Source organism: Anolis carolinensis, unplaced genomic scaffold (genome assembly GCF_035594765.1).
Source record: "Anolis carolinensis isolate JA03-04 unplaced genomic scaffold, rAnoCar3.1.pri scaffold_7, whole genome shotgun sequence".
NCBI classification, from domain to species: Eukaryota; Metazoa; Chordata; class Lepidosauria; order Squamata; family Dactyloidae; genus Anolis; species Anolis carolinensis.
Genome location: NW_026943818.1, coordinates 34,154,617 through 34,173,054, shown reverse-complemented (window position 1 = coordinate 34,173,054; position 18,438 = coordinate 34,154,617). Strand labels below are relative to the sequence as shown.

General features: G+C 36.5%; 1 protein-coding gene across 2 annotated transcripts in view; it reads left to right on the top strand.

The window, feature by feature from the left end:
- Nucleotides 1–18,438, top strand: part of csnk1g2 (casein kinase 1 gamma 2) — a 46,301-nt gene that overhangs the window by 605 nt on the left and 27,258 nt on the right. Inside the window, exons 2-3 of one of the 2 annotated variants that reach the window (XM_062959254.1) lie at nucleotides 6,817–6,967; nucleotides 17,895–18,410. In XM_062959254.1, coding sequence (XP_062815324.1) covers nucleotides 18,218–18,410 — 193 coding nt within the window. In that variant the 5' untranslated portion in view covers nucleotides 6,817–6,967; nucleotides 17,895–18,217. The remainder of the gene's footprint in view (nucleotides 1–6,816; nucleotides 6,968–17,894; nucleotides 18,411–18,438) is intronic. The other variant, XM_062959253.1, reaches the window with a different exon arrangement.

Sequence of the window (18,438 nt, the reverse complement as noted above, 5' to 3'; positions counted from 1 at the left end):
TATTATATCTATCTAATTCTATAAATATAATATTTAAATTATATATATCTAGTGTATTTAATATAACGATATTAACAATGTATACTTTAGTAATAATATGTCTATATTATATCTCTCTTTAATATAATAGTCATATATCCATACCTCTCTCATTTATTTAATAGTCAAATATACAAATAATATGTCTATATTATATCTCTCTTTAATATAATAGTCATATATCCATACTTCTCTCATTTATTTAATAGTCAAATATACAAATAATATGTCTATATTATATCTCTCTTTAATATAATAGTCATATATCCATTCTTCTCTCATTTATTTAATAGTCAAATATACATATTATATCTATCTAATTATATAAATATAATATTTAAGAATAATAAATCTATATTATAGATATCTAATGTATTTACTATAATAATATTAACAATATGTCTATATTATATCTCTCTTTACTATAAGAATAATATATCCATACCTCTCTCATGTATTTAATTTAATAATAACAATAGTCAAATATACATATTATATTTATCAATTATATAAATATAATATTTAATAATATTTAATAGTAGTATATCTATATTATATATTTCTAATGTATTAAATATAAAAGTATTAACAATGTATACTTTAGTAATCATATGTCTATTATATCTCTCTTTAATATAATAATCATATATTCATACCTCTCTCATTTATTTAATTTAATAATAACAATAGTCAAATATACATATTATATCTATCTAATTCTATAAATATAATATTTAAATTATATATATCTAACGTATTTACTATAATAATATTAACAATGTATACTTTAGTCATAATATGTCTATATTATATCTCTCTTTAATATAATAGTCATATATCCATACCTCTCTCATTTATTTAATAGTCAAATATACATATTATAAATAATAACAATAGTCAAATATACATATTATATCTATCTAGTTATATATATATATTATTTAATAAGAATATTATATCTCTCATTTATGTAGTTTAAGAATTCTAGTCAAATATACATATTATATCTATACATCTATATATATATTGCTTAATAAGAATAATATATCTATATTATTTCTCCCTATAATTTATTTAATATAATAATATTAATAAAATATATATCAATCTCTCTTTCATTTATGTAATTTAAGAATAATAGTCAAATATACATATTATATCAATCTAATTACATATATATATAAAATAAGAATAATATATGTCTCCCTCTAATTTATTTAATATAAGAGTATTAATAAATATATATATATACATCTCTCCCTCATTTATGTAATTTAAGAATAATAATAATTCATAGAATCATAGAGTTGGAAGAGACCTCGTGGGGAAACACTCATTGGGTTTTATTGGGTTTCAATGTTATTCTGCTTTTCATAAACATCACAACAACGACAGTGTCGAAAGTAGCAACTTTGATGGGTAAAGATAAAGAGTTGTGTTTGGCTTGATCACATGTATTTAAACATGTTTTTATGTATGCTTATTTTAATTTTAATGCAACTTCTTATGTTTATGCTGTTTAATGCAACTTCTTATGTTTATGTAGGGCAGGTTGTAAGCCGCCTGAAAAATATTGAAAAATATGGTAAATGTGATATAAATGTGGTAAATAAATAAATAGATTTATTATTTATTTAATACATTTATATCCCGCCCTTCTCACCCCGAAAAGGGGACTCAGAGCGGCTTACAAATTAAATTTATATACGATATTATATGATTAGCATAGCACAATACTGGCAATAAATGACTATATTGTACTATATCAATATATTGTAATATTATAAGTAATATTACATGTAATATATAACATATACTTAATATTAATATATTGTATTATTAATATTATATTGTATTTCAAAATAATATTATTAATATTATATGCATATAATATATATTATTGTAAATTATATTGTCTATCTATCTATCTATCTATCCCATTAGAAAATGCATAAGGATGTGGGTGAACTACAACTCCCATCATCTATTTATCTATCTATATAGCAAATTATTATGGTTGTTCGAGATTAGAGTCTATCTCGACTCTAATCTATATGGACTCTTATCTGTCTATCTGACTATCCATCTATCAGTCTATTCAACAGTCAATCTATTTATCTAGATATCCATGTTTATTCTACCTTTCCAGGTCTATTGATCTATCTATCTATTTTGCTAATACAGATCTATATATTTATCAAATACAGGTCTGTCTATCTATCTATCTATTTCAGGCAATACAGATCTATATACCATCTTATTCTACCATTATAGAGCCATCCATCTATCTATCCTTATTCTGCCTTTATAGATCTATCTAAGTCTGCCAATACAGATCTATATATCTACTATTATAGATCCATTTATCTATCCATCCTTATACTAATAATGTATACTAATACTAATAAGATGTAATACAATGTAATAATAATAATAATACATTATGATAATTGTATATTTATATTACATGTCATATTACTAATAATATTACAATATAGTCGTATAGTACAATATAATAATATAGAATGCTTATATTGTGCTATACTAATAATATAATATATTGTATGTATTTATAACTTGTAAACCAACCTGAGTTCCCTTCGGGGTGAGAAGGGCGGGATATAAATGTTGCTAATAATAATACCTTTACAGATCTATACTACCTTTATAGATCTAGATTTATATCATTCCGCAGGGATTTTAATAAAATTTATTATTTTATTATCTATAATAGTTATAAGACTTTGTATGTTAGCCCCGAGTCCCTGCGGGGAGTTGTTGTTGTTGTTATTATTATTATTATTATTATTATTACTGTATATACTCGAGTATAAGCCTAGTTTTTCAGCCCTTTTTAGGACTGAAAAAAAAGCTCCTCGGCTTATACTCAGGTGAGGGTCCTGGTGGGCTTATATTCAGGTTGGCTTATACTCAAGTATATATGGTATATTTATTATTTTTCTCTATTATTATTGGTATGGCTACATTTATTATTTTATTCTATTAATTATTATTACATTTATTATTTTACTCTATTATTGTTGTTACAGTAGAGTCTCACTTATCCAAAACTCACTTATCCAAGGTTCTGCATTATCCAAGGCATTTTTGTAGTCAATGTTTTCAATACATCATAATATTTTGGTGCTAAATTCGTAAATACAGTAATTACAACATAACATTACTGCGTATTGAACTACTTTTTCTGTCAAATTTGATGTATAACATGATGTTTTGGTGCTTAATTTGTATGATCATAACCTAATTTGATGTTTAATAGGCTTTTCCTTAATCCCTCCTTATTATCCAAGCTATTTGCTTATCCAAGGTTCTGCCGGCCTGTTTAGCTTGGATAAGTGAGACTCTACTGTATTATTATTGTATTACACAGCAAACAAGATAGATATGCTGGATTTCATATTACAAAATCACAGGTCGAACACTTCCCAAGCGTTTAGGACTGTGTGATGTATTTTCGGATGATGCGTGCAGATCCCAGTAGGGTGGCCTTTTGCAGTTGGCAGATCGTGATTTTGTCAATGTCTATTGTTTCCAAATGCCGGCTGAGATCTTTTGGCACGGCACTCAATGTGCCCATCACCACCGGGACCACCTGCACTGGTTTCTGCCAGAGTCTTTGAAGTTCAATCTTGAGATCCTGAGAGCGGCTGAGTTTTTCCTGTTGTTTTTCGTCAATGCGACTGTCACCTGGGATGGCGACATCAATGATCCAAACCTTTTTCTTTTCCACAACTGTGATGTCTGGTGTGTTGTGTTCCAGAACTTTGTCAGTCTGGATTCGGAAGTCCCGCAGTATCTTTGCGTGCTCATTTTTCAATACTTTTGCAGGTTTGTGATCCCACCAGTTCTTTTCTGCTGGGAGGTGGTACTTGAGGCATAAGTTCCAATGAATTATTTGGGCCACAGAGTTGTGCCTCTGTTTGTAGTCTGTCTGTGCGATTTTCTTACAGCAGCTGAGGATATGATCCATGGTTTCGTTGGTTTTCTTGCACAGTCTGCATTTTGGGTCATCAGCTGATTTTTCGATCTTGGCCTGAATGGCCTTTGTCCTGATGTCTTGCTCCTGGGCTGCAAGGATCAGGCCTTCTGTCTCCTTCTTCAGGGTCCCATTCGTGAGCCACAGCCAGGTCTTCTCCTTATCAGCTTTTCCTTCAATTTTGTCAAGGAACTTTCCATGCAGTGTTTTGTTGTGCCAGCTGTCAGCTCTAGTTTGTAGTGCGGTTTTCTTGTACTGATTCTGCTCTAGTTTGTAGTGCGGTTTTCTTGTACTGGTTTTTTGTCTGCTGTGCTTTGAGGAGTTTCTGATTTTTGACTTCAATCAAAGCAGGTTCTTCACTTTGCTTTACATATTCTGCCAGGGCATGTTCTTCTTCTTTGACTGCTTGTTTTACTTGTAAGAGTCCTCTGTCTCCTGATCTTCTAGGCAGATATAGCCGGTCAATATCACTGTGAGGGCGATTATTATTATTATTATTATTTTGGGGTTTGTTCCCCATAATAACCAACTGTTGCAGTGCTGCTTTGTGGGGATATACTGTTTTCTTCCTGCCAGGTTTTCCTATTTTCTTTCAGTCTCATTTTTATGAACGCATGAGATCGGTAGGAAAACCAGTCAGTGGGCCAAAGATGTTTTGAGATTGAATTCCTTGCAGATCAAGGAAAAGTGGGGAAGTTGTGTCCCGTTTGCTGCCGGTTTCTTGCTTTTATTGTTCTCTCGGAGGCCTTTTTGGTGGCTCCATCCGGCCGACCAGGAAGTACAGAAAGATCCCTCCCTCCTCCGAGAGCAGAGCTTTTCAAAATAATAATACAAGGAAGTTTAGAAACCGAGGAGAATGGAGGATGTGGGAGCCATATTTTCACAGACAATTGTACAGGTTGCGTTATATTTATCCGGAATAATCTCAAACTTGAGAGAGGGACACCTTTGTTTCCGGATGGTTTAAGGTACAAACACATAAATATTCAAAATACTATATAAACACGACTTTCCAGCAATGTGTATAAAGTGCGTATGAAAAAATAAAAGGATGTTAGTGTGTTGTCGAAGGCTTTCATAGCGATGAATGTATGCAGTGCTCAGATGCAACCACAAGAGGGCAGTATCAAGATAGAAAGGATTAGCCACTGGCCTATAGCTATGTATACATTATTTACTATTTATTTATTTACATTTATATCCCGCCCTTTTCACCCCAAAGGGGATTCAGAGCAGCTTACAAATTATATGTATATACAATATATTATATTATTAGCATAGCACAATATTAGCATTATATATTACTATATTGAACTATACAATTATACTGTAATATTATTATTAATATTACATGAAATATGTAATATATAATTAATATTATTATATTGTATTATTATTAATATTATATTGTATTGCATAGCACAATATTAGCATTATATATTACTATATTGAGTTATACAATTATATTGTAACTAGCTGTGCCCGGCCACGCGTTGCTGTGGCATAGTCCTAAGTGGGTTTTTATTTGTGGAAGCAAGTATGAATGTTGTAATTAGTCACCTTGATTAGCATTGAATGGGCTTGCAGCTTCAAAGACTGGTTGTTTCCTCCCTGGGGACTCCTTTGTTGGGAGGTGTTAGCTGGCCCTGATTGTTTCCTGTCTGTTTTCCCCTGTTTTCAGAGTGTGGTTCTTTATTTACTGTCCTGATTTTAGAGATTATATTGTTCTGTATTATTATACCATTGTAATTTTTATATATTATATTTATATTTTTGTATTATTTTCTTAGAACTGGATTATATGTGGCCCCTTCTACACAACTGTATAAAATCCACACTGAACTGGATTATATGGCAGTGGGGACTCAAGATAATCCAGTTCAAAGCAGATACTGTGAATTATCTGCCTTAGCATTCTGGGTTATATAGCTGTGTGGAAGAGCCTTGAATCTACACTGTCATATAATCCAGTTAAAATCAGATAATCTGTATTTTATAGGCAGTGTGGAAGAGGCCTAAGTGAGGCCTAACTCTGCCTGTCCCCTGGGCTGAGTGGGTTGCTAGGAGACCAAGTGGGCGGAGTTTAGCCTTCTAACTGGCAGGAATGGATAAAAACAATTATTCCTCTCCCTCTAATTAGGACTTTATTTTTCTTTTCTTTTTGTTGTATGAACGTAGAGGCATGGATGAGGGGTTGTGCTGCCAGGTTTAGTGTTTCTGGGATGTGTAGTTTTGTTGTTTTGTCCTAGGCCGAAATTTCATTACCCTTTTATATATAGAGATATTGAACTATACAATTATACTGTAATTTTATTATTAATATTACATGTAATATATAATATGTAATTAATCTTATTATATTGTATTATATTGTATTGCATAGCACAATATTAGCATTATATATTACTATATTGAGTTATACAATTATACTGTAATATTACTATTAATATTACATGTAATATATAATATATAATTAATATTATATTGTATTGTTATTGATATTATATTGCATAGCACAATATTAGCATTATATATTACTATATTGAGTTATACAATTATACTGTAATATTATTATTAATATTACATATAATATATAATATATAATTAATATTATTATATTGTATTGTTATTGATATTATATTATATTATATTACATAATAATATTATTATCAATACTATATGTGTATACAATATATTATATATTTTTGTATATTGGCCCCAGAGCATCATGGGAGCTAACTAAAACTTTGCCTCCTTGTCTCCTGCCTTAAATACACCAGTAAAAAGAAGTAGAGAATTAGGACCAGAGATCTACCAAACCTCTATATAGCATATTGCTTGTCGTGAAAGCCGAAACCTCCCAAATTCGGTCCCCGCCTTATTTCCATCCGTCTGGAACAAACAGAGGCTGCTTTCAGGGAAAGTGTTAAGGTATGTGTCGGATTCGCCAGCGGATGGATATTTATGCTTTCTTTTGGCATTTCTGGGCTATTTATTTTTTGCTTGTGTCGTTCCTAAAGTAGGAGATAAATTGGGCCATGTGTTGAAAAAAAAAAACCTAACAACTTGACTTTCTATCAATGTATAGTTAAGTATATATTTGCGGCTGGGAGCCAGCAAAGTTGGGCTTGCGTTTTAAGGCACAGGAAACGCTTTTGAATTAGAACTGGAAAAGGATCAACTATGCAGAAGAGAACCAAACGGGTTTTGTGTGTGTGTTGTTGTTATTGTGAACCAAGCCGGGATTATATTTCTGTCACTGGCAGGGAGCGTTTTGCACGTTTTTGGTTGCGAAAGAAGAGAAGGAAATGGCATTTTATTCCAATTGAAAAACCACCTTTCTCCGAATGTTTGGACTACAGCTCCCATGTGCAATGGGATTAAGTGGGCTTTGGAGTCGGTGCACCAAAACGGCAAATGGATATTAATCTGTATACAGATAGTAGTGAATATACAGATACATACCATATATACTCGAGTATAAGCCGACCTGAATATAAGCCGAGGCACCTAATTTTGCCACAAAAAACTGGGAAAACATTGAGTCCAGTATAAGCCAAGGGCGGTAAATTTCAGAAATAAAAATAGATACCAATAAAATTACATTAATTGAAGCATTAGTAGGTTAAATGTTTTTGAATATTTACATAAAGCTCAAATGTAGGATAAGACTGTCCAACTCTGATCCAAACATTTTTCTCATCTTCATCAATGTAAATGTGCTTATAATTATTATTATTATTATTATTTTATTTTTATACCTCGCCTCCATCTCCCCAGAGGGACTCGGGGCGGCTTACAGATATAAAACAAGCATACAATTGACTCCAGTATAGGCCGAGATATCAATAAATTTACATTAATTGAGGCATCAGTAAAATGTCTTTGAATCTTTACATCAAACTGTAATTTAAGATACGAGTGTCCAACTCTGATTAAATCATGATTCTCATCTTCTTCAGTGTAAATGTGCTTATGTATCCTTTTAATAATAATAGAATGAAATAATAAATGTAATAATAATAAATGTAATAATAAATAGAGTAAAATTATAAATGTATTAATAATAATAAAGTAGAGTAAAATAAATGTAAAAGTAACAACAATAATAGAGTAAAATAAATGTAATAATAATAATAATTAATAGAGTAAAATAATAAATGTACCAATACCAATAATAATGGAGAAAAATAATAAATATACCATATATACTTGAGTATAAGCCGACCTGAATATAAGCCTACCAGGACCCTCACCCGAGTATAAGCCGGGGAAGTTTTTTTTCAGTCCTAAAAAAGGGCTAAAAAACTAGGCTTATACTCAAGTATATACAGTAAATATAGGTATCCTATTGAAACGAAGGGTTTCTGACCCAAGGATACCATAGAGTGGCACTGGAGGACCTACAAAAGGCCTAGAGATGCAACCACAAGAGAGATAGAGATAGAAAGGATTAGACACTGGCCTCTAGGTCTGTTACTATTATTATTATTATTATATTAATTATTATTATATTAATTATTATTATTATTAATTATTATTATATTAATTATTATTAATTATAATAATACCAAAAGACTATGGATTATTGATTAAGACTTATGCCCTGTGTACTCAACACACAGAGGACTACATCCTATCTATAACTGAATTTTAAGAAGTGTGGCTGTATGGTGAACCTCTTTGGTGTGGGAGGAGTTATAGACATGTAATTGTACTGAGCATGTTCAGACACAGGACTCCTTTTTGTATGCAGTGTCTCTTGCTTTACCAGGAGGGAAGCAAGAGACAGTCAAAGGAGGAATAACTGGATGAGGAGGAAGGGCTGCCTTCTGTGACGTTGCCTTGGAAGAGCCAGCTTGGCAGAAGCACTCTATAGGGGTCTATAGGGGTCTGATCTCTTCCTAAAATTCGGCTGTTCTCTCCTTGGCTTCTGAGCCTTGCGTTTCTCCAGGACCTTTTCTCCTGCCCTGAGTTCATCCTCTTTTGTTCCGTCTTCTAACAAACAGCAGGATTTCCGTCCTATTTGGATGCCTTTTCATCCCTTAAACAGAAACCTTTGAAGGAAAGGAAGGTAACACCGGTATTTGAGCCGTTGTGTCTCTTGTTCCGAATCTTTGGAAAAGTTACACTGGCTTTGCAAACTTAAGTTCTCCCTGTGGTTTGTGTCGTAGCACAATCCCAAGATCTAAATCAGGGGTCCCCAAACTAAGGCCCGGGGGCCGGATGCGGCCCTCCAAGGTCATTTACCTGGCCCCTGCCCTCAGTTTTATAATATAATATTTTTATATCATTTTAAATAATATATTGTATTTACATATAACATTGATAATAATATTATAATGTTATACAATATACAGTAGAGTCTCACTAATCCAAGCCTCTGGATAATCCAAGCCATTTTTGTAGTCAATGTTTTCAATACATCATGATATTTTGGTGCTAAATTCATAAATACAACAATTACAACATAACATTACTGCGTATTGAACTACTTTTTCTGTCAAATTTGTTGTATAACATGAAGTTTTGGTGCTTAATTTATAAAATCATAACCTAATTTGATGTTTAATAGGCTTTTCCTTAATCCCTCCTTATTATCCAAGATATTCGCTTATCCAACATTCTGCCGGCCCGTTTAGCTTGGATAAGTGAGACTCTACTGTAATACTAATACAAATACCATATAATAATATTAATTATATGTTATATATTATCTATATTACAATATAGTGGTATAGTTCAATATAGTAATATATAATGCTAATATTGTGCTATGCTAATAATATAATATATTGTATGTACATACAGCTGCTCTGAGTCCCCTTCAGGGTGAGAAGGGCGGAATATAAATGTAATAAATAAATGTAGTAAATGAATGAATAAATAATTTTAGACTTAGGCTCGCCCAAAATCTGAAATGACTTGAAGGCACACAACAACAATCCTAATTAACTTGACTATCTCATTGGGCAGAAGCAGGCCCACACTTCCCATTGAAATCCTGATAGGTTTATGCTGGTTACAATTGTTTTCATTTTAAAATATTGTATTGTTGTTTCATTGTTGTTGTTGTTATTTTGCACTACAAATAAGACATTTGTTCGGGTTTTTTTTCCAAATGATAATTCGGCCCCTCCACAGTCTGAAGGGTAGTGGACCGGCCCTCTGCTTAAAAAGTTTGAGGACCCCTGATCTAAAGGATAAAATCCTCTATGGCTAAGGTTCAGTGCTGGATGAACCGTATCTCCCAATATATATGTATTTCCTTGCATAATAGTCGCACCCCCCATTAGTATGTTGATTTTTATGACTTTTATTGATGCTGATGTTTTATTGTTGGGATATTTGTTTTATTGTCTTGTTGTTGTTATTATATTGTTATGTTGGGCAAGGCCCCATGTAAGCTGCCCCGAGTCCCTTCGGGGAGATGGGGCGGGGTATAAAAATAAAGTTATTATTATTATTATTAGTAGTAGTAGTAGTAGTAGTATCAATTCTGTATGTATGAATTGCTCAGATGCAGCCACAAGAGGGCAGTATAGAGATAGTAAGGATTAGTCACTGGTCTCTAGTTCTGTATATATGCAGTTCTCAGATGCAGCCACAAGAGGGCAGTATAGTGATAGAAAGGATTAGCTCCTGGTTTCTACTTCTATATGTATGCATTGCTCAGATGTTGCCACAAGAGGGCAGTATGTAGATAGAAAGGATTAGCTCCTGGTTTCTACTTCTGTATGTATGCATTGTTCAGATGTTGCCACAAGAGGGCAGTATGTAGATAGAAAGGATTAGCTCCTGGTTTCTACTTCTGTATGTATGCATTGTTCAGATGTTGCCACAGGAGGGCAGTATGTAGATAGAAAGGATTAGCTCCTGGTTTCTACTTCTGTATGTATGCATTGTTCAGATGTTGCCACAAGAGGGCAGTATGTAGATAGAAAGGATTAGCTCCTGGTTTCTACTTCTGTATGTATGCATTGTTCAGATGTTGCCACAGGAGGGCAGTATGTAGATAGAAAGGATTAGCTCCTGGTTTCTACTTCTGTATGTATGCATTGTTCAGATGTTGCCACAAGAGGGCAGTATGTAGATAGAAAGGATTAGCTCCTGGTTTCTACTTCTGTATGTATGCATTGTTCAGATGTTGCCACAAGAGGGCAGTATGTAGATAGAAAGGATTAGCTCCTGGTTTCTACTTCTGTATGTATGCATTGTTCAGATGTTGCCACAAGAGGGCAGTATGTAGATAGAAAGGATTAGCTCCTGGTTTCTACTTCTGTATGTATGCATTGTTCAGATGTTGCCACAAGAGGGAAGTATTTAGATAGAAAGGATTAGCTCCTGGTTTCTACTTCTGTATGTATGCATTGTTCAGATGTTGCCACAAGAGGGCAGTATGTAGATAGAAAGGATTAGCTCCTGGTTTCTACTTCTGTATGTATGCATTGTTCAGATGTTGCCACAAGAGGGCAGTATGTAGATAGAAAGGATTAGCTCCTGGTTTCTACTTCTGTATGTATGCATTGTTCAGATGTTGCCACAAGAGGGCAGTATGTAGATAGAAAGGATTAGCTCCTGGTTTCTACTTCTGTATGTATGCATTGTTCAGATGTTGCCACAAGAGGGCAGTATAGAGATAGAAAGGATTAGCTTCTGGTCTCTAATTCTGTATGTATGCATTGCTCAGATGTTGCCATAAGAGGACATAAGATATTCGCTTATCCAAGCTTCTGCCGGCCCGTTTAGCTTGGATAAGTGAGACTCTACTGTATTAATAATAATAATAATAATAATAATAATAATAATAACAGACCTAGAGACCAGTGTCTAATCCTTTCTATCTCTATGCTGCCCTCTTGTGGTTGCATCTCTAGGCCTTTTGTAGGTCTTCCAATGCCACTCTATGGTATCCTTGGGTCAGAAGCCCTTCGTTTCAATAGGATACCTATATGGAGTAAAAAAAAACCTCGGGCAGGGTATAAAAATAACATTATTATTATTAGTAGTAGTATCAATTCTGTATGTATGAATTGCTCAGATGCAGCCACAAGAGGGCAGTATAGAGATAGAAAGGATTAGCTTCTGACCTCTAGTTCTGTATGCATGCATTGCTCAGATGTTGCCACAATAGGGCAGTATAGAGATAGAAAGGATTAGCTTCTGACCTCTAGTTCTGTATGTATGCATTGCTCAGATGTTGCCACAAGAGGGCAGTATAGAGATAGAAAGGATTAGCTTCTGGTCTCTTAATTCTGTATATATGCAGTGCTCAGATGCAGCCACAAGGAGGCAGTGTATAGATAGAAAGGATTAGCTCCTGGCGTCTAGTTCTGTAAGTATGCCATGAATAGATGCAGCCGCAAGAGGGTAGTAAAGAGATAGAAAGGATTAGCTACTGTGTCAAAAACCATAGCTCTGGTAGCCACAGTCAGAACGCCCACTTCATAAGAAAGTAAGAAATGTGTGTGTGAATATATTATCTATTATATTATATATACATACATACATAGAGTGTGTTTGTGTATGTATATATGTGTGTGTGTGTGTATATATATATATATACTAGCTGTGCCCGGCCACGCGTTGCTGTGGCGAAGGCTGGTGGTCTGGGAAATAAAGTATTGAGGAATTGGTGGTAGTTAAGGTGAAGGGTAAAGGTTTTCTCCTGACCTTAAGTCCAGTTGTGTCCGACTGCACACTGAAGTGGATTATATGACAGTGTGGAGTCAAGATAATATAAGATTCTAAATGGGTAATATAGCTGTGTGGAAGGGCCTTGAGTCTACACTGCCATATAATCCAGTTCAAATCAGATAATCTGTATTTTATAGGCAGTGTGGAAGAGGCCTAAGTGAGGCCTAACTCTGCCTGTCCCCTGGGCTGAGTGGGTTGCTAGGAGACCAAGTGGGCGGAGCTTAGCCTTCTAATTAGGGCTTTATTTTTCTTTTCTTTTTGTTGTATGAACGTAGAGGCATGGATGAGGGTTTGTGCTGTCAATTTTCTAGGTTGTGGGGTGTTTAGTTTTGTTATTTTGTCCGGTGCTATGATTCCATCACTCTTCTATCTATCTATCTATCTATCTATCTATCTATCTATTTATATATAATAAAAGTGAAATCGGAGTATGTATCAGCGTTTTGATTGGCCTGGCGGAATATGTGCTCGCGTTTTGATTGGCCGCCACTATCCCAGGCCACTGAGACCAACAGGAATGACGGATCTGCACCAAACTTGGCACACTTCATCCCCACGATACACTTTATGACCTGCTGCCATTTGGGGGAGGATGGACCACAGATGATGGGATTTGCAGTACTTTCAAACACTTGAACTCCCACAGACTACTGCAATGCCCACCAATGATAGAAATGGACCAAACTTGGCACACACAACTCCTGTCGACCCCTTTACATCCTGATGTATATTGGGGCAGGATGGACCAAGGATGATGGGATTTGCAGTACCTTCCCTCACTTCTTGAGACCACAGCAACTGCCACAAATCACACAACTGAACCAATCCAGGCACACAGATCCCAAATGACACACTTCACATGCTGCAGCAGTTTGACGGAGGGTGGACCAAGGATTATGGGATTTGCAGTACATTCATCCCATTCACCTCCCACAAACCACTGTGATGCCCATGAATGACAAAACTGTATCAAACTTGACACGCAGGTGCAGGGTAGCCCACTTTACATCCTGGTGCAGTTTGGGGGAAGAGGGACCGTGGATGAGGGGACTTACAATATCTTCAGTCACTTCCTGGGACTATTGTGACCCCCACCAATGACTGATCAAGACCAAACTTGGCACATAGAGCCACCATGGCCCACTCTACATCTTGGTGAGATTTGAAAGAGCTTGGACCTTGGATGATGGGACTTGTAGTATATTCATTCACTTCCCGAGACCACTGTCACCCCATCAATGTCTCATCAAGACCAAACTTCACACAGACAACACCCATGACTCACTCTACACCCAGGTGCAGTTTGGAGGACGATGGACCATGGACGATGGGACTTCCAATACCTTCACTCACTTCCTGAGAGCACCGCGACCCACACAAATGACTGATCAAGACCAAACATGCTACATGGAGCCCCCATGACCTACTCTACATACTGGCTCTGTTTGGAGGGGGGTGGACACTGGACGATGGGACTTGCATATGGGAGTTGGAGCTCACCCGCACCCACTGAACCCAGCTGACATTGGATATAGGCTACACTTGGAACACAGGCAAACAAGGCCTTTCTCAAATGACCCGGGCATCGCCGGGTCTCCAAGCTAGTTTATATATATAGATACATACATACATTGTGTGTGTGTATATATCTATCTATCTATATATATATATATATATATATATATTCATGTTGCTTATTGATTTATGGAGAAGCTGGACTCCACAGCCTCTCGTTTTTCCCAAAAAACTTGGGAAAGCTGCATGAATCGAAACCCACAAACTTCAGACAGGAGGCTGGAAAAAAAGGTTGGTTTCTGTGTATTTCTTTCCGCAGCCACCTCAAACAAAGCATACCTTGTTTGGGATTTTTTCCCCCTATACATCCGACACGAGGCTTGCCCTATGGTAGTTGGATCCCGTTAGGAAACTATTAAATATGCAGAACGAGGGACGTTTTAAACGTATGTATTTCTTCCCAGCTTGGGAGGTATTTGAAAATTGAAAGGATCCCAGAGGTCATCTAGACCGGCCTCCGGTCAATTTGCTCTGGGCTTTTCAATCTTTCTTTCTAAAAATATCGCAGAGGAAATTCTGCAGGGTTTTGGGGTTTTTTTAGGAGGCGCCCTTCTGTTAATCTGGATTAATCTGGATTAAAGAAAAGGCATCTCTCTCCGATGGGAGGCCCGATCATCCTTCCTTCCGAATTAACAGCGGGAACGAGAAAGCCGGGATGACGGAGGAGGAGAAAACACAGATTAAGGAGACTTTTCTGTCTTTTTTAGTATGTCAAAAAGAAGTGAAGGAGAAAAAGAAAGGGGTTGGATTTTTTTAAAGTTATTGTTACATCTTTTTTTAACTGTATTCCATTTTATATAGTTCGTGCATCTCTTATCCAAAATTAGAAATGCTCCAAAATTAAATGTACTGTATATACTCGAGTATAAGCCTAGTTTTTCAGACTGAAAAAGCCCCGCTTCGTCTTATACTTGGGTGAGGGTCCTGGTTGGTTTATATTTGGGTCAGCTTATAGTCGAGATATATGGTACACTAGCTGTGCCCTGCCACACGTTGCTGTGGCCAATTGGAATTGCAGTGAGTAGACTCGCTGCGCAGGCACAGATGGAGCGTTCCAGTTTTTGGGGTTTTTTAGGCCCCATGGAGGTTGGGGATGTCTGGTTTTGTTGTATGAACCTAGAGATGTGGATGATGGGTTCTGTTATCAAATTTTGAGGTTGAGGGGCCTTTAGTTTTGTTGTTTTGCCCGGTGGAGCGATGCCATTCTCCTTTTATATATATACTAGCTGTGCCTGGCCATGCGTTGCTGTGGCTAGGACTTAATTTTTCTTTTCTTTTTGTTGTATGAACGTAGAGACATGGATGAGAGGTTGTGCTGTCAATTTTCAAGGTTGTGGGGCATTTAGTTTAGTTGTTTTGTCCGGTGCCGTGATTCCATTACCCTTTTATATATATAGATTTATTCTTTTTCTCTATTATTATTGGTATTATTACATTTATTATATTTCTCTATTGTTGCTATTACATTTATTTTACTCTATTATTATTATTATTATTATTATTATTATTATTATTATTATTACAGTAGAGTCTCACTTATCCAAGCTAAACAGGCCAGCAGAAGCTTGGATAAGCGAATTTTTAATATAATTTTTATTTATAATTTTAAACAGGTACATTGAAAGTGGGGGAACATTTTGATTGATAGGTAAGTAGGAAATAAAGTTGTTTGAAGGGGGTAAAGGATAAAAAAGAAGAAGTTAAAAAAAAAGTCATATACAGTAGAGTCTCACTTATCCAAGCTAAACGGGCCGGCAGAACATCGGATAAGCGAATATGTTGGATAATAAGGAGAGATTAAGGAAAAGCCTATTAAACATCAAATTAGGTTATGATTTTACAAATTAAGCACCAAAACATCGTGTTATACAACAAATTTGACAGAAAAAGTAGTTCAATAAAGTGTAATGCTATGTAGTAATTACTTTATTTACGAATTTAGCACCAAAATATCACGATGTATTGAAAACATTGACTACAAAAATCTTTTACCGAGAATGATATTAAATGAAAAGCAGAGGGGACAATGAGTCTCCCTGGAAAATTCCTCTTCTGATGTTGACAAGTCCATAGCTTTCATTTCCAACAAACAGTTCTATTATTATTATTATTATTATTATTATTATTATTATTATTATTATTATTATTATTATTATTATTATTTTATTATGACACAACAAACAAGATAGACATGTTGGATTTCATATCACAAAATCACAAGTCAAACACTTCCCAAGTGTCTAGGAATGTGTGATGTATTTTCGGATGATGCGTGCAGATCCCAGCAGGGTGGCCTTTTGCAGTTGGCAGATTGTGATTTTGTCAATGTCTATTGTTTCCAAATGCCAGCTGAGATCTTTTGGCACGGCACCCAGTGTGCCCATCACCACCGGGACCACCTGCACTGGTTTCTGCCAGAGTCTTTGAAGTTCAATCTTGAGGTCCTGATAGCGGCTGAGTTTTTCCTGTTGTTTTTCGTCAATGCGACTGTCACCTGGGATGGCAACAATAGTGATCCAAACCTTTTTCTTTTCCACAACTGTGATGTCTGGTGTGTTGTGTTCCAGAACTTTGTCAGTCTGGATTCGGAAGTCCCACAGTATCTTTGCGTGCTCATTTTCCAATCCTTTTGCAGGTTTGTGATCCCACCAGTTCTTTGCTGCTGGGAGATGGTACTTGAGGCATAAGTTCCAATAAATCATTTGGGCCACATGGTTGTGCCTCTGTTTGTAGTCAGTCTGTGCAATTTTCTTACAGCAGCTGAGGAGATGATCAATGGTTTCGTTGGTTTCCTTGCACAGTCTGCATTTTGGGTCATCAGCTGATTTTTCGATCTTGGCCTGAATGGCCTTTGTCCTGAAGTCTTGCTCCTGGGCTGCAAGGATCAGGCCTTCTGTCCCCTTCTTCAGGGTCCCATTCGTGAGCCAGAGCCAGGTCTTCTCCTTGTCAGCTTTTCCTTCAGTTTTGTCAAGGAACTTTCCATGCAATGTTTTGTTGTGCCAGCTGTCAGCTCTTGTTTGTAGTGCGGTTTTCTTGTACTGATTCTGCTCTAGTTTGTAGTGCGGTTTTCTTGTACTGATTCTGCTCTAGTTTGTAGTGCGGTTTTCTTGTACTGATTCTGCTCTAGTTTGTAGTGCGGTTTTCTTGTACTGATTCTGCTCTAGTTTGTAGTGCGGTTTTCTTGTACTGGTTTTTTGTCTGCTGTGCTTTGAGGAGTTTCTGATTTTTGACTTCAATCAAAGCAGGTTCTTCCCTTTGCTTTACATCTTCTGCCAGGGCATGTTCTTCTTCTTTGACTGCTTGTTTGACTTGTAAGAGTCCTCTGCCCCCTGATCTTCTAGGCAGATATAGCCGGTCAACATCACTGCGAAGGTGCAGTGGATGATGAATGGTCATGAGTTTGGGTTAGGGTTAGGGTTATTATTATTATTATTATTATTATTATTATTATTATTATTATTATTATTAAGGTTGGATCCTTCCTTCCTTGCTTGCTTGCTCTTGAGGAGGAGGCTGAGGGCCCGCTGAAAAGGTTTGAGGACCCTGCACTAAATTGTTTCTTCCTCCTTTTTCTGCCTTCTCTCAGTTTGGAAGCAACTCTCCGCTGCAGGACGCCTTCTTCTTCCACCGTCATGGCTTCTCCATCGAGGGACTGTTCGGAGGGACGGCGTGGGACCCCAGCGGACGCGGCGAGGGGGCAGCCGTTCCACTAGCCGGTGGAGACCCCCCCCCCTCCTCTCTCACGATGGTTTATTGACACCCGCGGTGGCTTATTCTCAACCAAGAAGATCCCTGCCTTTTTGACCGCCCACCCCGGTCCCCCCCCTCCCCCCCGTGATCCCTTTCCATCCGCCTCGGGATTTGTATGGCAGCGGCGTAACCGTGGAGAGGCCGGGGTACCACAAACTTATGGATTTTGATAAGAGAGGAGGAGGCGGGAAAGGGGACAGCGAGGAAGGCCGGAGGATGTCTAAAGCGGGTGGGGGACGCAACGCGCACGGGGGCCGGACAGCGGGGACCAACTCGGGGGTCTTGATGGTCGGGCCAAACTTCCGGGTCGGGAAGAAGATCGGATGCGGGAACTTCGGAGAGCTTCGGCTAGGTGAGTCTCGATGTGACTGGACGGGCTG